Genomic DNA, 25,436 nt, shown 5'->3' with positions numbered 1-25,436 from the left:
CTTTTTTAGAAATCATTATCGCCAGAGTGCAGCCATCATGGGAGGAACATCTGAGAAGTGTTTTTATACCCTCACCTTTGTGGTCACCTTCCCACACAATGAGGATGCCTGCTACCTGGCCTACCACTATCCCTACACTTACACAGCCCTCCTGGTAACATCCTCTTGACAGCATCACCCCAGCTGGGCTGAAGGGGCTCTTTGGGGTTTCCCTGGAAACATTCAGGAGACCCTGACATCCTGGTGGGGAATTGTTATTGTCCTCCTAAGGGAGCCAGGCTTTGCTGTCACTGATTTGGTGGCTTTCTGTGGGTGCCAGCTTCTTCTGTGGGCAGAGCGGGAGGCTGGGGTCATGACAGGGATGTTTTGAGGACCCAAGTGTCAGGCAAGGCTCTGCATTGGCAGGACGAGTGTAGGAGGAGGTGGGGCCAGGTCATAGGGGCTCTGTCTTTAAGAAGCCCTCAAGTTTAAAACACGAAGTCATGAGATTAGAGGGAGATGATCTAGTTGAAATGGGGGTTAAAAAAAAAAAAGAAAGACAGTTTCTAAAAAAAAAAAAAAAAAAAAAAAAAAAAAAAGAAAAGAAAGGAAGAGAAATGGGGGTAAAAAACCATAGGGTCAGCCGAGAGGCAGATTTGAAGCCCATAGCCCCACTGAGAGGAGTGAAGCAGAGAGTAAGGGGGATGGAGAAGAAGCTAGAGAAAAGCACCTGGGCCCCTGAGCAAGTAGCCACTTGAGCTTTTCTTGGCAGTGGTTTCCATGGCCTCAGGTGGAAGGTGCTAGAAGGATCCAGGGTGTGTGAGAGGCATGGAAGAAGTCAACACCAAGTCCCTGTAAACGAGGGCTTCAGTCTGGCTATGGGGGGGCGGGTGGAGTCAGTCAGTCCAAACCCGAAGTTAGTATTCCTGTGTTCGGTCAGGCCCTACAAAACCCTTACTGGACGGATCTGAGCAAACTGCTGAGATAGTGCTGTTTCCTGTCATTTGGAAAAGTTGGAAAACTATCCCCCCTCCCCCAGCTATTTCATGGCTATCCCGAGGATTAATGAGCTAGAAGGCTCTTCTCTAAAGCAGTCTCATCCTCTGTGTTAATGCAAAATGTTATTAGCATTTTTATAATCCTGTGTACTGTATGTGTGAGTGTCTCTCTCACTTAGCCTGAAGGATGAGCATTTTCATTGTAAGTCCATGATAAGGATTGGGAAAAATAATAACCAAGAACATCCCTTGCCTTCAAAAGGAATGTTCAGGTATAAATGGAAGTTTTTCTCCATCGAGAAGGCATCTCTGAAACCACTCAGCTAACTGCTTTAGGAGGGCATCTGCCCTGCTTCCCATATGTTGTCTTGCCTAAAGAGAGAGTTTGTTTTTTTTTTTACTGTTTTCCAGATTGCAAAAGATACACAGCTAGTATTATTTGTACATCACACTTAGAGATCTTAAGAAGTTAATCCAACAAATGTGTGTCACGAGCTATGCCGTAACAAGCTATGTTCATTATAAAACATGCTTTTCACCTCTAGGGACGTAGAGCAGGCAAGATTCATGATCCCCTTCAACAGCTGCTTTTGTTGTCTTGCCTGAGAAGCGCCGGGTGTAGAAAGTTGACTGGGGAAGGGGACTCCTTTTTGCGTGTGTGTGTTTTGCCTTTTCTGTTGAGGGGAGGATCCAGGGGTCCAGGACCCTGTTCTTTTCCCTTGTTGGATCTTAGACACTGATGTGATTCTCAGTAGCAGTTAGTATAAAACTTCAGAGCTTAAAGGGGTTTGGGAAATTGTCTGATTCACCCTTATCGTTTACAGATGCACACATCGAGACCTAGATGCCTCTGCATCTAGCTAGTGGCCAAGCAGGGAACGGAGCACCAGTCTTTGATGGCTATTCATGTTCCCTTTCTACTTTTCCATAGAAAAGTGTGGAAGAAATTCAGAAGAAGCTCTGGTCTGGGATCAGATCAGTGTCCTTGCCTGCTCTGATGGACAGTAGCTACTATAAGGCTAGTCTACTTTATTGGTACATGTAGTATCAAGTTATGTGATTGTATAATGTCTCATAGTTGGATTCAAGTCATCAGCCCCTGGTTTTTATCTTTAACACTGAGTGCCACGGATGTGGCTCAGCAGATCGTGGTGTTCCCTGAACACGGTCCCATTCTTATCCCAAGATGCTCTGACAGGTTCTTGTGAGGTGCCTGCAAGCTGTTTCAAAGACTAGAACTTAAAGTAAGAAGCCAGGTACAGTGAAGCCCTGGCTGAAAAAGTTTCAGACTTTGAATCAACCTGCAGGCACCTTGCAAGGACCCATCAGACCATCTCGGGGTATGAATGGGACCGTGTTTGGCTCCCTCTCTGTTTTTATCTTACTTTCTTTTTCCTTTCCTTCCCCTATGCTCATCTGTTTTGTTTCTTAAATTTCACATATCAGTGAAATCATATGATATTTGTCTTCCTCTGACTGACTTATTTCGCTCAGCCTAATGCCCTCTAGCTCCATCTACATCCTTGCACATGGCAAGATTGCATTCTTTTTGATGGCTGAGTGTTATTCCATTGTATAGACTTAACTCGAGGAAACACTGAGGGTGGCTGGAGGGGAGATGGGTCGGGGGGATGGGGTAACTGGGGGATGGGTACTAAGGAGGGCCCTTGTTGGAAGGAGAACTGGGTGTTACATGCAACTGATGAATCACTAAACTCTACCCTTGATACTAATAATATGCTGTGTGTTAACTAAATTGAATTTAAATAAATTTTTTTTAGAAAAGAAAAGAATGGGACCATGTTTGGGGAACAGCAGTATCCAGCTGAGCTACATCTGTGGCACTCAGTGTTCTGGATTAACACCATGGGTTGATGACTTGAACCCACCATCACAGTTGTACAACCACACAGCTTGGTGGCTGTATTGCCTGTAAATTGGGCTCCAGTTCTAGGAGCTCCTGTCCATCACATTTTATGTCTCTGGGATCCACTTAACTTTTGTGCTCTTGTCAGACCACAGGGCCTGAAATTGACAATCAACAAATAGCTTGGGAACCAGTAGAGTTGGTGAGGGGACAATTTTGTCTTGAAGGGGGACAAAAACACAAGAAAAGAGGAGCCCCCTCCCTTCCCAGTTCCTTGGTCTCCATGAGAGGGAGAGAGAGATCTTGTGAATCGATGCGAACTGGCTTGTTCCTTAGCCTGTTGACTGGGAATCTCTTCCCGTTGGGGAAGTTTGAGGAGTGTTAATGAAAAAGGGACAAAGGAAAAGGGATATGTTTTTGTTTCTCCTAAATGAGCAGAACAGAGTAAGAAAGACATTTGTTACTTGAAAGTGAAAAATGGTATATAGTCAGTTTTGGGTTTTACATTTCCAGTAATGCATGGTCTTTGTTCTCTCCAGGTTTAAGCTATAATTGACTCTAAGACTTCTCTTAAAAATCTCTTCCTCCCATCCTGGACACAATGAGTACATTCCATAGTGCACACTACTCATTTTTATTTTTGGACATGTCCTAAGGACATGTTTTTCTTCCAACAGATCAGTGATAAATTAAATGTGAATGATACCCCAAGGGCAGAATTAACTGCATGTTACTTGGGGGTGATGCTGAGGGGTGGAAAATACATTTCTATGTGGAATTCACAATTTGTAAATCTCCTATAATTTGGATTATGTTTAGTAATTACAGGCATTTTTATAGTGGAGGACATGTGTATGGGATGTTTTTCACCATGAATACAATTTTGCAACTTAAAAAATTTTATTATTCTCTTATAATAAGAGAATTAGCATTTGGTTCTATCAGATTGATATCTTCCAGATGCTTGCCAGGAACTCTGTTAGATAATTGTCCAAATTATAGTTTTAAAATAAAGCAAAAAGAAAGAAATATAATATTATTATAATTATGGAGCAAGCAAATGGAATTCTATTTTAACCATCCATATCAAGCTGTCAATAATTGCATTGATGTTCAAGTATTAGCAATGCTCATTAAAGTATTTGGAGTATGATGTGGATTGTCCCAAGGTAGCCGGTAGTATTGGCTGAAAATGGGGCCCCGAGAGAGTTTCCGATGGACATTTTAGAGGGCAAGGAAGGAGGATCTCCCTGGGAACTTATAACTGTACAAGTTGGCAAGAGATTAGAAAAGTGATCATGAGTAGATTCCATATGTTGGCAGAGCTTAAAGCTCTGAAAGTTTGAGCAGGAATTTTCAGGAGACATATATACATATGGCGGCAGGTACTCCCACCATGATCTTCAGAGATGAAATGGAGTATAGTGTAGGGAAAGAGAAAGAGAGTGGGAGAAGGAAAGAAAAGAAAATTAGAATGTCATTCGCACAATCTTTTAGAAGGGCTCAGCATACCAAAGCAATTACCACGTGGGTTGTTATGAAGGGTAAATGACTTGCTACATGGAAAGTGTTGGCCAAGTGTGTGTGTGTAGTGAGCGATATTAGATGGTAGGCATCAGAGCATTTATTCTCTTTTTTATAACGATTTGTGATCATTTTCTCCATCGGGCTGATGGGAAGATACCCATTCCAAAACTTACAATAAAACTAAAATTCTGTAAAAAATCCAAATGAAGGACCACAAAGAAATAAATACAAAGGCTACTGATGGCTGTCTTAGGGTAGTTGATTAAAATAATTTTTTAACTCTCATTTCCAAATCATCAGTGATGTAACTTCATCTATTTTTAATGGAAAAAGGATATTAACATCATTGTTTCTTTCTAATCGGCAAATCTATGAGCAGACACCTGGAGATGAATCTTTTCTCTTCCTTCTTAAAGAAAGTCCATTTAATGTAGCGAGAGTGGTGCTGGCAGTTGGGGGTGGTCTGAGAGAGCCCATTAGGACCTGCTGGCAGCGCGCTCTATGGCTTCTATTTATCTTATAAGTGTCATTTGTTCTTGTCTTGTGATGAGACGCCTTCCAGTCTCCAACGAGTGTATTTAAGTGACAGCTGAGGATTAATCTGTATTCAAATAAAATCAGCCATCTCCTTAGGGGTGAGCCTTCTTCTGAATTAGGGGGACACAGAGTATAGCAGTTTAGGGGCTAACAATGACAAACGAATGATTTTGAGTGCAGGTGCTTCTCACTTTATCAATAGCCATCGGTGGGGTAACCTGCGGAGGTCAAGTGCAATCTTTTCTGGAAGTTTTAAGGGGGTAGCTGATAGAGGAGAAGGAGGCAGAAGGCTCCTGCGGAGAGGTGCCCAGGAGGCTGCAGCCTACCTTATCAGCCCGGCATCTTTCATGGAGAGGTAGGATTTGCTTCTAAGAAAGTCTCTCTGGGGCTCCCATCATTGCCTTGAACTCTTTTCCATTTTTGTAAAGAATCCCACCCCTGTGACTTCTGCGGGGCTGTGATTATATTTGGTTGTTGGCACGTGCATTCAGAAGTCCTGCTCCTCTCATCATTGATCTCAGCAAAGTCCAATGACACATGGCCTTGCTGGACCCGAGAAGGAGCATTCACCTCCAAACCTGGGCGGCTCAGTCTGTTAAGCATCTGCCTTCAGCTTAGGTCATGATCCTGGGGTCCTGGGATCGAGTCCTGCATCAGGCTCCCTACTCAGTGGGGAGCCTGCTTCTCCCTCTCCCGCTCATCCTGCTTCTGCTTTCTCTCTGTCAAATAAATAAATAAAATCTTAAAAAAAAAAGAAAATGAATTTCAGCTAAAAGAAAATAGGCATTTGTTGAGTTGTGATATTATTAATCATAAAAAATAATAATTGAAAATGCAACAGAGAATTCAAAGGAGAAGAAAACTTTGAAACCTTGCTTTCTCCCGCATTTGCTGCTAGGGGGCACGCTAAGGTTATGTTGTTCTGGTTTATTTGAATAGAGTTGATGCACGATGTTACGTTAGTTTCAGGTGTGTGACATAGTGATGGGTCATCTCTGTCTGTCATGCTGTGCTCACCACAAGTGTAGCTACCATCTGTAGGATGATGCTGTTTTGAAGGACAGTGTTCACGATGTGTGTGTGTGTGTGTGTGTGTTTTTTACTTTTTTCTCTCATACTTAATTGTGTTTGATGACTTCTGTCATAGGCAAACTGCTTCCAAACCTGCTTCCTAGATATGATTTATAAAATCTAGATTTTATTATTATTTTTTAGATTTGGCATCAGACACCAAAAAGCTCTGGCCTGTGTGTAACCTTATGACATCACAGAATGATGACCAGTACTTCTGTTGAGAAAGCTTCCCCCCCAACCCGACCCCGCCAATCCCATAAGGACCCTTGTAGCCGTAATGAAATGTCAGATGATTAACTTTGATGGCAAAAAAAAAAATCCTCATGGAAACAGTTCAGCTAAGACTGCATTTTCCAAAGCACATTCTATAGCATTCCAGTATCCTGAGATCTTTAAAGAAAAAGAGTTTAACGGTCGTATAAATTCATGAAGCACTGTGGGCTAGTTTTTCTTCTAGGTTCATGGTGCGTATTGGCGAATTGAAGAATCTGAAAAGTTCTGGGGCCATGAAAATGTTTTCCTTTTCTTTAACTCACCATGTTCCCAGTGCTTTGGCTGTGAATTTCCCACCCCTCCACCTCCCTGCCACACCCCAGCACTTAGTAACGTCCTACAAAATACATTTCGGGAAGACGTTGCTGAAGAGAGTATTTCTTTCCCAGTTTGGGGACCTGGAATCTTGAGAGTAAGCATGAGGCAGGTGCCACGCGTCTGGATTTCAGTAATAACCAATATTGGAGCAGCTTTCACCCAGAAACTTACAAAAGCAATTAAAATAATTTGTTTATGATCACAGAGAATTTCATCTAAATTCATGACTATCTTCATTCCCTTCACTAAGGTTCTGGAATTCCGCTTTACTGGAATGGGTGAGACATAGCTGACAGGGACATTTCTATTCTTGTCCTGGGCCATCTCTCCCAGGAGACCAGATGGCCCACTCCTTCTACCAGGACTTTAATTACACTGATTTTTAATATTTTTTTTTTCCTTTTCATACCTGAATTTCTTCCATGACCTTCTTTCAGGAGGATAGTTTTCTATTCTCTAATGTTTTGATTTCTGCTGTATTTCGGACCATTTTTATATATGCCTAATTTCATTTAATTATTGTCAGATAATGTGTTTGTACAGTTTCTACTTTTGGGGGGAAAATTTAGGGAATTTTTTAAAAGCCCTGTATAGGATTAATTTTTGTTACAGTTCCATGGATGTTTGAGGGAAAAAAATGTTCTCTGTAGAGACAAAGTTTGACATTTATCTATAAAAACAATATTGTTCAAACACTCTATATCATTATTTTTGTGCAGCTGATTTATTCAACACTTTCTTAAGAGTCTCCCATTCCTTGTACCATTGTTCCCCCTTCTGCCATTTTTGTGCTGTATATTTCAATCTATGTTATTTGATTCTTAAGATTTATGAGTTTTATATGTTCATTGTGAATCATGCCCTTTATCAAAATAAGATTTTTAAATCCCATTTAATGTACTTGGTCTTAAATATGACTTTGTCATATATTACGATTGCCAAGCCTGCTTTAATTTATGTTTGCTTATCCTTTAAGTTTCAATATTTCTCTCCTAAAATATTTTAGCAGAGGTAAACAAAATAGATCATTTAGGAGTGCTTTTCATACACATTATGTATTTTTCCTTTCTCTCAAAGTACTTCTTATATGCAGTATGCAATGGGATTTAAAAAAATGAATCTGAAAGTTTTTGTCATTTAATAAGGCTGTTTATTTATACTTATAGCAATTTTTGGAGTTACTGTCATTTTGATTTTATGCTATTTTCCATGCTGCTTTGCTTTTCTTTCTTTCTGTCTGTCTCCTTTTCTCCCTCTGCTTTCCTTTCCTTTCCTTTCCTTTCCTTTCCTTTCCTTTCCTTTCCTTTCCTTTCCTTTCCTTTCCTTTCCCCTTCCTTCCTTCCTTCCTTCCTTCCTTCCTTCCTTCCTTCCCCCCCATCTCCCTCTCACTGTCTCTCTTTTTCTCTCTTTCTTTCTTATGCAACATGGACCGACCATATTTTCTTTGACTTAGTGTTTATAATTCTACTAGTGTTTCCCTTTTTGTTCTTAAAACACATATTTGAGCCTATATTTCTCTATCAATAACAGCTAAAATTGAGTGTTTCCTATATGATAGGCACCTTTCACACACAGTAAATGGCTAAATTATAGCAACCGCTGAGTGAGGTGTGGGTATTTTTATAATCCTTTGAAAGATAAGAAAACTGATTCACAAAGGAACTAAGTACAGAATTTACATACCTTTTCCAGAATCCACAGCTCAAATTTGAATCAAGGCAGTTTGACGCAAGAGCCTACCGTCCTAGTCATCTTGCTATGTTGCCTTGCTGTTTTCAAGGATGATATAATATCACTATGTCTGTATAAGTTAAGAAAGTTCATATTTTGTTTTAATTTATTCTTCCCTTGACCATCTCCTTTTTTTAAAAGATTTATTTATTTGAGAGAGAGAGAGCGCACAGCGGGGAGGGGTGGAGGGAAAAGGAGAGAGAAACTTAAGCAGACTTTGTGCGCTGAGTGTGGAGCCCAATACAAACATAATCGATCCCATGACCGGGAGATCACAACCAGAGCAGAAACCAAGAGTTGGATGCTTAACAGACTGCACCACGCAGGTACCCCTGCACATCTCTCTTAAAATTTTTTAATTTAATTAAATTCAATTTAATTAACATATAGTGTATTATTAGTTTCAGAAGTAGAATTCAGTGATTCATCAGTTGCATATAACATCCAGTGCTCATTATGTCAAGTGTCCTCCTTATTGCCCATCACCCAGTTACCCCATTTTCCCACCCACCTCCCCTCCAGCAACCCTCAGTTTCCCAGAATTAAGGGTCTTTTATGATTTGCCTCCCTGTTTTCATCTTATTTTATTTTTCTTTCCCTTCCTCTATGTTCATCTGTTTTGTTTCTTAAATTCCACATACGAGGGAAATCATATGGTATTTGTCTTTCTCTGACTTATTTCACTTATCATAATACCCTCTAGTTCTAGCCACGTCGTAGCAAATGGCAAGATTTCATTCTTTTTGATGGCTAATATTCTAGTGTGTGTGTGTGTGTGTGTGTGTGTACACACATAAACCACATTTTCTCTATCCATTCATCTATCGATGGACATCTGGGCTCTTTCCATATTTTGGCTATGGTGGACACTGCTGCTATAAATATTAGGGTTCAGGTGCACCTTCAAATCACTATGTTTGTATCCTTTGAATAAATACCCAGTAGTGTAATTGCTGGGTCATAGGGTGGCTCTATTTTTAACTTTTTGAGGAACCTCCATACTGTTTTCCAGAGTGGCTGTAACCAGCTTGCATTCCCACCGACAGTGAAGAGGGTTCCCCTTTCTCCACATTCTCACCAATATCTGTTGTTTCCTTAGTTGTTAATTCTAACCGTTCTGACTGGTGACTGCATATCTCTTTTTAATTTCATTTTACAACTGGATGATGACGTTAAGATTTGATAATTTTTATTTTCTCCCCACATAATTGTTTTTTATAGTGACATTATTATATTTCTATATATTTATATTTATATTATATTTATATTTGCATAATGTATTTATATTATTATTTTATAATTGTATATTTGCATTTTATGTTTGTATTATGTAGTGACCATGTTTTCAGTAGTCATGTAAACTCACACCTTATTTAACTGGACTGCCATATTATTTCTTAGTTTGATTTTGAGGCAGCTGAAATATGTCTTCAAGTTATTATTTTCAGTAAAGATAAGGTGATGTGTTTTCTGAGCTCTTGCCCATCTGAGCATATATGCCCCATGTGCTCATGGACAAACACATCATAGGTTTACTGGATAACAGTCCTTTCTACTTTCAAACACTAAGCAATATTCCTTTACACCTGGCATCTAGTGTTGCAGAAGGAAGTATGACCCAAGTATGATTTTTGTGTATACATACATGTATACACACAAACACACGTACCTACTTTTTAAAAATAATCTTAATTTTAGGGTGCAACCTCCCATTCTGCCCAATGAGGCGTAATGGTGTTGATTTTAGTTAGGTTGACAAACACACAAGATGAGGCTTTCCTAGAGCCAAACTTACTCATCCTTGAGAAAGGACTCAAGGCAAGCAGCCACACAGCATGCATGGAAAGGGCTTACTGAAGATCTCTGGACTCCCAGACTTGGCTTCTTTGGCCCTAGTCACTCTTGACTAGGGAAGTGTGTGGTCATGAGAGATGATGCTGACCCTCGGCCCCAGGGTTTCTTCAACTTTCATACCTAGCTAGCTACATAAGCCTTTTGGCTGTGTGTGGTTGTGTACGTATACTTAGTTAGTCCCCTTGTCTTCTCAGGGGTGTGAGACTACCTCCCAATCTCCAGTGCAGTGCATCTCAACAATGTCTGGTATTTATTACGCAATGAACAATCCCAAGAATGAAGTACAAAGGCTTGGTTGGGTACATGGGCCTCAGTTGAATTCTCCTGTTTTGTTTTTTTTTTTTAAAGATTTTATTTATTTATTTATTTGTCAGAGAGAGAGAGAGAGAGAGAGACAGAGCGGCAGGCAGAGGGAGAAGCAGGCTCCCCACTGAGCCAGGAGCCCAATGCGGGACTTGATCCCAGGACCCTGGGATCATGACTGGAGCTGAAGGCAGACACTTAACCAACGTAGGCACCCAGGTGTCCTTTGAATTCTCCTCTTGAATCTGGAATGGACATGCTTCTCCTAATTCCATTATTTGGTATTGTGTCAAATGCTGGTCCCAGAAATTTCACTCGAGCAGCATGTTTCTAAGACAGATGTGAGTTTATTGCTTGCCTTGATATGTTGGGCAGAATAATGGCCCCCTCAAAGATGTCCACATCTTAATCCCTGGAACTTGTGAAGATGTTACTTTACGCAGTACAAGAAATTTTGCAGATGTGATTGTGAAGGTGTTACTTTAGTACAAGGGATTTTGTAGCTGTGCTTGAGTTAAGGGTCTTGAGATGGGGAGATTCTCCTGAATTATCAGGTTGGGTCCAGTGTCATCACAAGGGTCTTAACATGAAACAATGAGACAGAAGGGTCAGGAACAGAGGAGGAGGAAATGTGACTGTGGAAGCAGAGGTGGGAACAATGGGATTGCTGGTGTTGGAGATGGGAGGGAAGGCACCCTGAGGCAAGGAATGTAGTGACCTCTAGATGCTGGTAAAGGCAAGGGAATGAATAATCCTCTGGAGCCTCCAGAGGGAGTGTAGTTCTCCCAACACCTTGATTGTTGCCCAGGAAGGCCCATTTTGGACTTTGGACCTCCAGAACCATAAGACAATTAATTTGTGCTGCCTTCATCCCCTAAATTTGTGGTAATTCATTATAGCAGCGAGAGGAAAGTAATATACTTCCAAGGAAATATGTAACAGTCTTGACAATACCTCAAAGGGGAAGGGAGAAGGTGGGATCTTTATTAAGTCTTTAAAGTCTTGTTTAAGAGAAGTTTTTTTTTTTTTAAGGTGGGGGCTTGATTGGCATTGGGTAAAGGTCATGACTCAGTGCTTTAAGGACACTGTAAGGCACGAATCTCGAGGAGAGGGGCTGTAAGGGTTTTGGACCAATGAGTCAGTTGTTGCTTTCTGTTGAAGAGTTGATGAGATGTTCCTGGAATGAACAATACATTTATTTGTGATTTATATTTTCCTGGGCAAGAGTTTCCTAGACTAGTAAAGTTGTGTTGAAGCAGACAGGGAATAATAAAGTCAGTAGACTATGTGGGGGTAGATGATATGGGGTCTCAATTGTAAGAGAATATGACTCAGGGTCAAATTTTCAGATATCCCTGAGGCTACTAGGAAGGTTACATAGAGTCATCTGGTAGTCTTCTCTTTCCTTGGGCCTTTTTCTTTCTCCTTGCAACTCAGATATTTCAATAGAGTACAAGTAGGTTTTAGTCTACATTTACCCAAATGCTAGGATTTTTACTTAGTTTAGAAAATTATTTTTGTTTATTTGTGTATTAATTTTCTGTTGCTGCCGTAACAAATTATCACAAACTTAGCGGCTCAAACGGTAAGCTTTTGTTTTGTTTTATAGCTCTTAAGGTTAGAAGTTCGACATGAGTCTCACTGGGGCAAAGTCAAGGTGTTGGGGCTGCATTCCTTCTGGAAGCTATTGGAAAAGAATTCATTTTCTTGCTTTTTCCAGCTTTTGGAGAACACCATGTTCCTTGGCTTTTGACCCACTTCCTACATCTTCAAAGCCATTAATGGCAGCCTGAGTCCTTCTCACGCTGCCATCTCTGGTTCTCTGCAGATGGGACTAATTCCCTGCTTTTAAGTCATTGGGATTAGATTGGCCCCAGCTGAGTAATGCGGCCTGTATAACCTCCCCATCGCAAGTAGAGCTGAATCTTAAATGCATCTGCAATGGAAGATAACCTATTTACAGGCTCAGAAGATTAGGGTGTGGATCTTTGGGGGAGGTGTTAGTCTGCCTACCACTTCCAGAGTAAGTCCTATTCACACGTAAGCACATCCTTGACTTTTTGAGGGCACTGCTCCCTTTTTCACAATATATCTTATGAATATTTTATATATTTTTTCATAGGATTCATGTTTGTTTTATTTACCCAACAGGCTTGTCATTTGTCAAAAAAACAAAGGGGCGGTTTCCCCTTGGCCCTCATACCTTCTTGATTATGGTGAAAACTTTCAGCTCTTCAGCTGGAAGAATAGGTTTTGTACAGTGATGTTCTTGTGCTGGAGGGGGCAGCTTCTCCCTGTGGTTACTGAGGTTACTACGTCACTATCGTCAGGGTGCGCAGTGTGGGTGGGAGGAAATCTCTTAACCTCTTTCTGATCAACCCCACCGTTGGAACTAGCGAAAATATAGTCAGAGTTCTTAAAGATTGCCGAGTCTTAGTTTCAATGGCTAGCCCATTTCTGTAGTTTTCTGTGTTTTAAATGAGTGTTTGAATGGGAAGGTAGGGGAGGGAAAATTAATCACTACCAGTTCATTGTTCTCTTCACCTAGCATCCCAGTGGATCAATGCTTTGTATTGTCCTTCAATGTGCTCACAACACTCTTTATATCTTTTGGTTCTAAAGTACTACATGCTTCCGAAGCTCTCTGTCTCATGTTCCCAGGTGTCCTGTCTTCATGGCCACATTCACTCTATTGCCTCAGCGACAGGAAGCATGCTGTATACCCTGCCCTCTTGCTTTCAGTGCGGCTCGAAAACAGATATTTTATTGCACAGACATGCAAAATGTATGTTTCCTGTTCAGTCTCCCTGAACTTCTCCTAGCCAGTTGGAATAGCTCCCTTGTTAATCACTTAATGCCCCATATTGGGTACACTAGGTGAACAAAAGCCTGTCTAACCTATTGGGAGATATATGAATATAAGCTCTGTTGCTATTTTCTACTCTTATGGTCAAAAATATTTCATGAATCATAATCGCTTCTGTTTCATCTCTGCTCCAGACTCACCTTGACATCCTTGAAAAAAGCGTGAACCCCAAGCAAGTCTACTTCCGCCAGGACGTTCTCTGCCAGACGCTGGGAGGGAATTTGTGTCCATTGGTGACCATCACGGCCACACCTGAGTCCAATAGTGCTGACCACCTGAAGCAGTTCCGTGAGTAAAAAATGACAACTCTCTTTGAAGATGTGGTGGTTATGGGGTGTCCTCCTAGCCTTGGACGCTCCCTGTTCTGTTGCAATCAGAAGCTTCAGAGAGACCTGGGGACTGGTCTGTCTTTATAGAAATGCACTTCCCACTCTTGGTACAAGACTAAGGGTAAATACTAGCATTGCCCTGTTGTTAAAGGGAGAAAAAATAAATTGCAAACTGTCAGGGAGAGGAACTGGAGTCACATTTTCTAGGCAGGCCGTCTTCTGCCCATGCTTATTGCCATTATACTGCTCCCAAGGCCAGACCAGGGCTGGAAAGGCAGGAAGTTGAGGAGCCCTGGCTGAAGGATCCCCTCGATGGCTTGAATACCATTTGGATCTGAAGGGCTGACAGTGTGCAAGAGGCTCTAGCCAAGAACTGTCAAACCAAACCAACACACAGGCAGATGTGCACACACAATTGTGCACACACGCACACGTGCCCCTGAAATGTTAGAGCCCCGAGCCACCACTGTGACTTACCTGTGACCAATTAGCTCTTAAATTTGGCTTCTGACATACTTTAGACCTGAGATAGGCAAGAAAAACCAAACAGAATGAGGGTGCTTTGCAATATAGAAAAGTTTGCAAGATGAAAGAAAAGACTGGGGAGTAAAAAAATCTGGCTAATTTATCCCCAGAAGATGCAACCTTACCTGATGAAGTGTAACCGCATTCAGGTGACTCTTTGGTGGATATGAAATGTAATTTCTCACACCCCATCAGCATCTGAACAATGGATGCTTAACAACCTGGCTAACCAACAATGATTATCCCATCTGAATTAATGAGGCCCTAAAATGCTTTAATGAATAATAAGGGATTTTCCAGAAATTCTCTTACGTGTTTTCTGAATTTAAGAGCAATTTCTGTAACAGTATGGAGTCCTCTGTTCGCACATGAATAGTTTTTGGAAGTTAGAGATGGTAATCCTTCCAGGGCACGCTTCGCTGGTCAATTATTTATGTAAGAAAGTGGATTTAGGGAAGCCTGTGTTCTGGAGTTTCGGTTTCCAAATAGGAGCTAAGAAAGAACCCGACATATGATCACGGGGTGGAGCTGCCTCTGCTTTTGCATTTTTGGGTACGCTGACCCTGGTGCTTTTGTTGGTGTCATAACTAGAAAGGTCACTCCTACTTTAAGGAGAGGACTTGAAACATGGTGAAGATCCCTAAATAATTTGGCACTCTGAAATAGTTCTGTTAATAAAAGAAAGAAAAGAAATCTTACCTCACCCTCATATGAATCAAAGAAGGCTGGTTTCTGTCTGCTGCCTGAGTTTAGTAATTGTAAGGGCATTCTCTTCTGTATCCTTATAGTTTTTTTCTCTTAAACGTGTGCTGAGCGGTGCCAGGGTGTCTCAGCTGGTTGAGCAGCTGGATCTTGGTTTGGGCTCAAGGTTTTGATCTTGGGTCCTGTGATCGATTCTGCATTGGGCTCCGTGCTCAGCAGGGAGTCCGAGTGGGGCTTCTCTATCTCCCTCTGCGCATCCCCCCCCCCGCCTCCCTCTCTCAAATGGGCAGATAAGTCTTTAAAAAAAGTGCTGATATGTCAGCTGTTGTTCATCTCAAGAGGTATCATGGGGCTCCTGGGTGGTTCAGTCAATGAGGTGTCTGCCTTCGGCTCAGATCATGATCCCAGCATCTTGGGATCAAGCCCCATGTTGAGCTCCCTGCTCAGCAGGGAATCTGCTTCTCCCTCTCCCTTTGCCCCTGTCCCTGCTCGTGTTCTCTCTCTTTCCCTCAGATAAATAAATAAAATCTTAAAAAAAGGGGGGGTATCCTGGAGGAGGAGGGCCCAGACGATGGTGTGGGGAGGGTCCAGATGATGGTGCCATGAATGCTGTACATTCTCCTTGGGGCACAAGAGACTTGCAAGTGATGGTCATTGAGCTGGACCCAGAGGAAAGCAGGGCTCTGCCCCATAGGAGAGGATGAATGAGAGCCATTCTTTGTAGGTGTGCCAAGTGCACAGTGGCCCAGGTCCCATGCTTAGAAGAAGGGCCATGTGCTTTGCTTCAGTTCTTAAAAAGGTTTTCCACAAGAGGCCCTGCATTTTCATGTTGCAATGGGCCCTGCAAATTGTGTAGCTAGTCCTGGGACTGATCTGAGGTCACACAGCTAAAATGTGACCAAGGCTGGTGTCCTGACTGTGCTACCATCCTTACCCTCTACTGCTAAGTTGTGGAAGGCTGGTCGCAACCTACCTTGCTGGTGCCCTGAAAGTCTTATTTGAATGCACTGCGCAGCTGGTTGGTATCTTTTACAATGGTGGTTGGAGTCATCCATTTTACAGGAGAGGTAAGTGGAGACTCAGGGGGGTGAACTGCCCTGCTTCGTGGTGGTGCCCAGTTGGTTTCCGATGTTGTTATTCTGATTCCAGAGTCCATACACACAACAGATGTCCTAACACAGTCATTTGAAGAGGTGTTTGGGTTCCACTCTGAACCAGCACCTTCCCTCCTCCCTGTTTCGTGTGCTCACATTATCAGAAGCCAGCTTAGGCGTTAAAGCAGCTCACAGTAAGTTGACCACAAATAAATGTATTACCTTCTTCCTGCTCACAGTGAATGTTATTTTCCCTTTCTAACCCAGTGGAAGCCTTTTCATGGTGGGTGTTTCCGATGTTGTGGCGGGAAGGCAGGGGGAGAGAAGATGCAGACTCTCCAGGTCCCAGTATGCAGCTGAGAGGCGGCCGGGCTGTTGTGCCACGGACAGAGTCTTGGACTGTGGGCTACAGAATAAACCATTTCCTGGGCAGGGTACAGTGTGTGTACATATATATATATGCATATATATGCATGTGTATGTATATACATATATATGAATAAATGCCATTGCTGTTTCTGAGAGTGAAAAAAAATCCAGTACAATATCAACACCACCTACCCTGCAAATTGCAATTAACCATGCCTGTAAGTCAGTAATAAAACCACTTAACTTCCTTTGAACCACAACATGGAATGCATTGTTTTAGGATGGAAAAAAACAGCAAATGAGCCAGCAGCTCAAGACTCCTGCCTTCAGGCCTCCCTCCAGGTGAGCTCCAGTTGTCTCACTGGCTTCCCCACTCCCAGGGAGTAGGCTGCTTTCAGGTTGCAGGTGTATTTAGCTGTGATTTGGCTAGTTTCTGGTGCAGTGGCTGCCACTCACCCCTCCTAAGGAGGTGTTCATGCACTGAAAGACTTTCTTTCTACTGTGTAGCCCTATCACTTCGGTCTTTTTTATTTTTATTTTTATTTTCTATTTTTTAAGATTTTATTTATTTGTCAGAGGGAGAGATACAGAGCACAAGCAGGGGGAGCGGCAGGCAGAGGAAGAAGCAGACTCCCTGCTGAGCAGGGAGCCTGATGTGGGACTCGATCCCAGGACCCTGGGACCATGCCCTGAACCAAAGGCAGACACCTAACCGACTGAGACATCCTGGCGTCCCCAGTCTTATGTTAGAAACCCAAGGAATAAGAGTGTGGCTCTGGGGCCCGGGGAGAAAGCTCCTTGCTCAAGACTGAATCCCCTGGTGGACGGGCTGAAAGTCCCGGACTTCGAGATGCTCAGGACAATTTATTGATTACTTTTACTCTTCTCCGGGGTCTGGGCTCCAGAGAGTCTCCTAGAAGGATTAATTTCACTTGATTTAGTTTTCAAAAGCATTTTTTTAAAAGATATTTTCCTGAGAACATTTAGCCTTATTTTTTTGATAAGGTATAGTTTCAGCTCCGTGGTAGCCCAATTTCCCTGCTTCATCTTTTATGGCTGTCTGGAGAATTGAGGGCTGGTGTCTCTTCTCGGTGCTCCCAAGAGAGGAAACTCACTTCACACCTCAGAGCCAAAATGTTGGCAGAGCTCCAAGAGCAAAGTCACTCTCTGCCCTTTTCAGTGGGACGGCGAACAGGGAAGTTGTCTGAGAAATTGTCCCTGAAATCATTACGGAGGAGACAGGCTTGAAGAGAAATTGATGATAAAAGGAACCGTTACAAAAGGACAAACAGCTCATTCTAGCTTCAGGCTCTCAGTGGCTGAGGCCTGGGGGAATTAGCAGGTCCAGGCCCTCGCTACCTGGGACGATTCCAGATGTCGGAGGAGCCCTGGACCTTTGGGATTTGTTGAGCAGAGTGTAAGGGCGGAGTGAACAGCATCCAAAAGAATGGGATGGAGGCTCCACCAAGTGGAGCAGAAAGCATCACCTGAGCAGGTCTGGGGACAGGTTTGGCAGGTGAGATCGATGCCGGAAGTTGCTTCTAGTGCCTTCCAAGACGAGGCTCCCTTGGCTAGCGGTGTTCAGCATGATTACCCTTAGCATGGTTAGATCCTTCTACATTATATGTCAGTAGGTACTTTGATTAGCAGATGCTTTGAATATGCAACTTCCAAGTAGACTGTGGACTGTGTGTGTGTGTGTGTATGTGTGTGTGTGTGTATGTGTGTGTGTGTGTATGTGTGTGGTGTGGTTTTTGGATTTGCACTGAAGATCATTGTGTACTCAAACCCTAGTGAGAGTGGGTGAGAAACCCGGAGAGGAGTATGGTCTTCTGTCTCTGAGGCTCAGACATTCCCCAGCCAGGCCTGCTTCCTGCTGCTTACAGAAGGGCTGTCTCTGCTGTCAAGGACCCTCCTACATTCATCCTTATCTCGGTTTTGCATATGGCAAAGTTGAGGTGCACTACAGATGAATAAGTGGCCAGAGACCACCAGGGTGGTATGTGGGGACTCAGGGAGGAGACCCCAGGCCTCTAGCCCACAGTTCCAGGGTGCACCCCTCCTTCAGGATCTGCCCTCACTGGGGGATTCTCCAGAAAGGTGCACAAACAGGACATACTGCTGTTTAAAGACCCCTATCATTTTGTTGATTTCCATTTTCTCCACATTTCCCCCATAACCTTATGTTCTAAATTACCATTTCAACCTAGAGGAAGTTGGGTCCCTTTTTAGTTTTGGAAGCTATGTCTCTGTGATGAATGCGTCATTTTTCTCAGGAGATTTACTGCCATGTTTCCCCCGTTTGGACATTGATGCATTCAGACGCTGTAACAATATTGTCTCGGGGCACCTGGGTGGCTCGGGGTCAGGTCCATGACCGCTCAGGTCATGATCTCAGGGCCATGAGATGGAGCCCCATGTTGGGCTCCAAGCTCAGCAGGGAATCTGCTTGAGATTCTCTCTCTTCCTCTCCCTCTGCCCTTACCCACCTCGTGCTCTCTTTTTCTCTCTCTCTTTCTCAAATCTCTCTCCCCTGCTCTGACTCCCCTCATGCTCTCTCTCTCTCTCTTTCTCAAATTTCTCTCCCCTGCCCCAACCCCCCTGCGCTCTCTCTCTCAAAAACAAAACAAAACAAACCAAAACACAACACAACACAACACAACACAATATTGTCTTCACTGTTCTCACGAGTTACCTGAGTGGAGGGACTAATTTGTGGGAATTTTCTGAGGGAAAATGGTATTCTCTTATTAGAAACTCTCATTCTTGAAGTGACTCGTCATCGACTGACTCACTGACTCCTGAGAAGTCAGGAAACAACAAAGGTGGATGGGAGGGGGCGGACCTGCTATTTTTGCCCTCGGAGACAGCTCCACCCCACAGTTATCATAACCGAAAAGAGCAGAGCGTAACCTTTGTATGTCTCTGGAGGTGAGATGATCTCAGGCTACCACTGAGGTCTCCTGTGGCTCCCGCCCTGTTCTTTCCCGGGGGCCTGGGGTGGGGGAGGTAGGAAGCTGCTTTGGTAGTCCTTTAAGAATACCTTTCTCTTTTTCCTTTTCTTAAAAATATTCTTACAAAAGCAATGTTCTATTCAGCCTGCCATCATGCTAAAAGCTTTTCCTTGGAAGACAATAGCTGTTCTCAGAAAAAAGATTTACATGGGGTCCCAAGGGTATAATGAGCTACCGTGAGGCACCTGCCTGGGGTTGGGAGTTGTCACTTGTAAGTGGTTTTAAATTAGAACAGAGTGGAAAAATACACAGTTACAGAATTCCCCTTTTGGCTTCTTTGCAAATCATTTTGCATCCTCTCTGGCCTTTGTCTCTTTCTGAGACACGTGATCAGGTATGAAGAACAGAGCTTTCTGCTGAGGAGAGTGAGAAGGGACAGAAGTGGTCCAAGGCAAACAGAAACTTGAGTGAAGTGAAAACCTCTCCCTCCCAGTATTTTCTGGTTTTTTTTTTTTTTTTGCCCACCCCCTCTAACTCCCACCAGACATATGGGGCCAAGGATTACTGAGGGATCATTGAATTTTAGAGCTTAAAAATCCGTAAAGACCATCGAGTCCAGATTTCTCATTTGCTAGTGAGGGACTGAAGCTCAGGGCTTAGCCTGACCTGTCTAGGGCATCTTGCTGGCTGATGGCAGAGGTGGCCCAAGGCCTTAGACCTCTCGTCCCTGGTGACATCCTCTTCTTTTCCTTTTCTGTAAAGCACTGCTTGTGACAAATATTGGAACTAACAAATGAACTACAAGAACATAAAGACTTCTCTCTGTGGACATCTTTAATAAAAGGAGTTAGAAGGGAGAGACTGAACTGTGCCCTTTCCTTGTCTTGGGATTTCCATCTCTTCAGGAAGCCAGTGCTAGGAGCCATGGAAGATATTAGGAATATGAAGGTAAATATTATTTAATCCTTGTCATTGAGGCACTCACAACCTATGCGTGAGGTAGGGAAGGGGTGTGTGTATGTGTGTGTGTGTGTGTGTGTGTGTGTATAAGTGTGTGTAAGTCATGCTAACAGAACGTTGTGGTACAGCAGGTTACACCAGAACGGGGGGATAAACGCAGCTCATCACAGGCAGCCAGAAGAGAGCATTTACCTGTGTGGTAGACTGTGATTCTGTGGGCGGCTTAAACCCACAGGGGTGGGCTGCATAAATTCCATGTGCAGGGGCGCCTGGGTAGCGCAGCCATTAGGCGGCTGCCTTCGGCTCAGGGTGTGATCCTGGCACTCTGGGATCGAGTCCCACATCGGGCTTCTCCACTGGGAGCCTGCTTCTTCCTCTCCCACTCCCCCTGCTTGTGTTCCCTCTCTCGCTGGCTGTCTCTCTGTCACATAAATAAATAAAATCTAAAAAAAAAAAAAAAATCCCGTGTGCATGGTGGTCTTATATGGACACAGCTGTCAAAGAAACCTCAGTCCAAAACCCCAAAACCATTTGAAGAATTATTTGTATCTCTCTTGAGAAGACAAGACAGGGGAAATACATAAAACACATCCAAACCATCTTAAATTTGACTTCGTCTTTCTTACTGTTACCAGTCTGTACATATAAGTAGGGGGTGGCAGTAACCCCCCTTTTTTTCCAGTACAAACCCTCAAAACCCTATGACATTTTGACCGGTTGAATATATCTTTTCTGCTTCCCATTTTCACCTCGTCAGTCCAAGAAGAGGAAGGCTGTGCATCCTCTCTCCTTCCAAGGCTGGTTGGAGGGATTGGGGAAGATTGTAAAACCTGTCAGTTGAATCGCTTTGCTAATTCCCTACCATGTAAGTATTTTGGTCTTACAAAGTTCTTACATACTATCCTTTGGCCCTCATAGTGCCCTTGTGAGCTGAGGAAGAGAATAATTATGCCCATTCTATGAAGATAAAACTGAGTGAGTCTCAGTGTCATTTAGTCAGACTGCCACATGCAGAGAAATGGGGGAGTGTCTTATTTATTTATTTGTTTGTTTATTTATTTACTTGAGAGAGAATGTACATGCAGGGGGAGGGGCAGAGAGGCTTAAGCAGGCTCCATGCTGAGCATGGCGCCCAACGTGGGGCTCGATCTCACCACCCTGAGATCAAGACGTGGGCTGACACCAAGAGTCAGAACTTAATGGAATGCACCACCCAGGCACCCCTTGGGAGTGTCTTTTCAAGTAGAAAAAACAGCATTTGCAGAGGCAGGGAGGCCTGGACATGATGCTGTGAAAATCTCAGAGTACCAGGACTGGTTGGGAGAAGGATGGTGGATAGATTATGGGATCAGATGATAGGTGAGAAAGGTAATTAGGGCTGAGTGGCTAAGGCCATTATTTTTCATGTTAGGAAGTGTCTCCTGGAGGCAATGATGGGCTAATAGGATGTTATTAAAAGCAGAGAAATGACAAGATCAGATTCGTTTTGGAAGAAAATTTTGTGGTAGTAATGTGGAGGGAAGTCCAGAGTGAGGGGGAAGTAAGGTGACATGGATCGTGATTCAGAGGAGCTTTTATGCATTTAGACCCTAGATTCAGACTCACTGGATGGAAGGGGGATTCCCTAATCTTGGCTTTGCCATTTATCAGCTCTGTGACCTTGAAAAGGGTGCTCAAACACTCTGTGCCTTGGTTTCCCCATTTATAAACTATGAGTAATTAATAGTACTTTCTTCATGGGGCCATCTGAAGATTGTAAAGGGCTTAGGACAGTGCCTGGCCCATAGTGAGTACTCCAGAAATAATAACAATTGTTAGTCATTCAGATAGGTGATGAGGTTTCCAAGGAAGATAAGTCTATGGAAATGGGAGGGAAGGGTCTAAATGTATAAGAGATGTCTCAATTAGAAGTGAGAGGTCTTGGGGAGCCTGGGTGGCTCAGTCGATTAAGCATCTGCCTTTGGCTCAGGTCATGATCCCAGGGTCCTAGAATCAAGCCTCACGTCAGGCTCCCTGCTCAGCGGGGAGTCTGCTTCTCCTTCTCCTCCCCCTTCGTGTGCTCTCTCTCGCTATCTCTGTCTCTCTTTCAAGTGAATAAATAAAAATCTTAAAAAAAAAAAGAAAAAAAAGTGTGAGGTCTTGGTGATTGGTGGGGAGTAGGGATAAGGGGCACAGAGTTAAAGTATTTCTACTCTGGGTATGGGTGCGCAGTGTAATGCCAACAAAAGCATGTATGAGAGAGCAGGGCTGCCGTGCAGGCTTAAGGAGATCAGTTTTGGAAATGTTCATTTTCAGAGGCCTGCAAATTATGTAAAAACTCAGGCTAAACATAATTACAAAGCCAATATGCTATAAAATATCATCTATTTCAGAGGGAAATAAAATTTGTATTACCTGAATAATTTTCTCAATTAGCAGGGATACCGAAAGTTGACTCTGCGGTTACTGTTGCAGAAACATGTACTATATTCCATCAATATCAATCTCAGAACATTCTATTCTATAAGTATGCTCATGAGATAGAATTTATATCTTTTAAGGGAATTAACTCTTTTACAGAGCATTTACACATGATTAATTGTTCCACATAACAGGTCTGCGAGGTAAAGAAAAAAAAAAGAATTGTATTTATTATCTTCATTTTTAGGTGACAAAAATTGAGGCCCTAGAAGGTCATATGATGAGGAAGAGTTAGAGCTCCAGTTTCTCCCAAAACTGTCTGGAACTTAAGCCCTGTATTCTGCCGGTTTCAACCGGCAATAATGAGAGAAAACCCTTTACCCTCAAGATGCAATTCTTTATATGTAAAGGATTGTTTTTTCTACAACTCATATGTCTTAGGTTTCTCCAAATGTATGAGTGCATACGTGGTCATGTGAACATTAATAACCCTTGTGATTTTCATAAAATCTCAATTTTACTGTCTCTGCAAAACTCCACATGCCTTTCTCACCCACATCTTACCCCTTTGTCACTCAGTATCCTTCAACCACACTAGTGTTTCTATTCCCTGAACACAGCATCCTAGTTGCTTTCCCTGGGCCTTTGCATTTACTGTTTCCTCTGAATAGAGCACTTTTTCTTCATAGCTTGACATGGTTGATTTCTTCTTGTTATGTATTCTCTGCCTTGCTGGGTCACCATACTGAAAGTTACTCCTCCATCCAGAGCCCCTTGATCACGTGACCCTGCTCGGTTTTCTTCATGGCCCTGTTGGCTCCATGAGAACAGACTGTGTGCTATAGTTTGTCACCATTGTTTCTCTAGGAACTTAGAGATCCTGCACACAACAGGTGCGCACTAAATATTTATTAAACAAATACATGGAATCCAGGCATCCGTTCTTGTTAACCATCTACACTGTAGGGCCTTTAACCTCTTATGAGAAGTTACCTCTTTCCTGGGTGTTTCTTGGGGGTACCCAAGGGTAGCCTCAAATTTGCTCCTAAAGCAGCCATTGGCTACAGTCAACCCTTTGGGACCACTCCATTCTCCATGATGCTTGGCCTTCTCTTGGTTGCCTGCTGTCCTTGCTGTCATGAAAGGACCTTTGCAGTGTCATTGCTGGGTTTCCAGAGAGTTGGATCCAGACCTCTGTGCCACACCTCAACACAGCTTGGCACAAAGTCTCCCTGAGTTTCCTGTGACAGTATCTCCTCCTTCACCGGCTGGGCAGGGACCAGATGGCAACCATGTCCCATTATCCAGATACTTTTCTCTCAGGGTCCCTGTGCCTAAGGAGCAAAAATGAATCCAGACTTCTTTGCCCTGCAGACCTAAATGCAAAGGTTTTCATATCTGTCAACACGTGCTCTGAAAGGTGGCTCATCACCAACCCATCAGCTCCCAAATATAGTCAAACCCAGATGGCCAGACCGTGCTAACCAGATGATTCTCTGATACATATATTTTGTGGAAGCCTCACAACATGACCATGAATGTGTTATTAAATTTTTCATGGGATAGGCTGGTGATGGGTATTAAGAAGGGCATGTATTGCATGGTGCACTTGGTGTTATATGCAAATAATGAATCATGGAACTTTACATAAAAAACTAGGGATGTACTATATGGTAACATAATATAATAGAAAATATTAAAAAAATAAAATAAAAAAATGAAAAAAATTTTCATTAAAATATGTGGTTTTTAATATAACAAAAACAGTGCAATTTATTTTTATGGATATTTACATATGTAGAAAAAGTATACAACCATGGTGAAAAAAGATGCCAGGTTCAAGACAGTGATACTGTCTGAGGATGGAGTGAGCAGAAGGAGAAAGGGAAATGGCTCTTTATTGGGAAGTTTGTACTTTTCTTGGGCAAAGTTTGTATTTCTTTCTTTTTTTTTTAAGATTTATTTGTTTTTATTTTTAATTTTTTAAAAAGATTTTATTCAGAGAGAGAGTGTGTGAGCAGGGGAGGGGCAGAGGAGGAAGGAGAGGGAGAGACTCTGAATCAGACTGTGCTGAGCAATGGAGCCCGACGTGGGGCTCAATCTCATGACCCTGAGATCAGGACCTGAGCGGAAACAGTCGCTTAACTGACTGAGTCACCCAGGTGCCCCAGAAATTTGTATTTCTCAAAGAAAAAGAGTTGTAAGGAAAATCTGCCAAACTGTCAACTTTCAAACCTGTATGGGTAGGTACATGGGTGTCTGTCATATAATTTTCTTAGTGTCTCCAACTATATTTATATTTGCTTTTTAAAATTTAAAAGTTAAATTAGAAAGTGCCAACATGTCATCCTTGTTGAATAAGTTTGGTAAATTAGAATAAAATGTGAAAATAACCTCATATTTCTCCTGTTACTTCTCCCGAAGTGATTGCTGCTGACAGTCTCATGTTTATTTTTCACTATACACACACACACACACACACACTCACACATGCACACACACACACACACACACCCACAGACACAAAACCTTATAAATACTGAGTCTTAAAATTTAGATAAAATGGACTTACCTTAATTAGCCTCCTGACAATTCTGTCCTATGGAGGTCCAGATCTCTTCCCCAGGAATTCTGAGAATCGACAACCTCACTAAATTCTATGCCATCAGTTTAAACTCCCACAAAAAACATAGGAGGTTTTTTCCCTCTGTGGCTCCAATTAGCAATGGATTTATCAATATTCTACATTTTCCTACTTATTAGTAAAAACAACAAA

At 42.7% G+C, this 25,436-nt stretch overlaps 1 protein-coding gene across 1 annotated transcript in view; it reads left to right on the top strand.

Moving 5' to 3' along the window:
• Nucleotides 1–25,436, top strand: part of AGBL1 (ATP/GTP binding protein like 1) — a 637,395-nt gene that overhangs the window by 113,223 nt on the left and 498,736 nt on the right. The window contains exons 15-16 of the mRNA XM_011229612.3: nt 10–154; nt 13,462–13,615. Coding sequence (XP_011227914.2) covers nt 10–154; nt 13,462–13,615 — 299 coding nt within the window. The remainder of the gene's footprint in view (nt 1–9; nt 155–13,461; nt 13,616–25,436) is intronic.

This window comes from Ailuropoda melanoleuca, chromosome 9 (assembly GCF_002007445.2).
Source record: "Ailuropoda melanoleuca isolate Jingjing chromosome 9, ASM200744v2, whole genome shotgun sequence".
NCBI classification, from domain to species: domain Eukaryota; kingdom Metazoa; phylum Chordata; class Mammalia; order Carnivora; family Ursidae; genus Ailuropoda; species Ailuropoda melanoleuca.
Note: the sequence above shows the minus strand (reverse complement) of the source record. Positions and strands in the feature narration are given on the sequence as shown.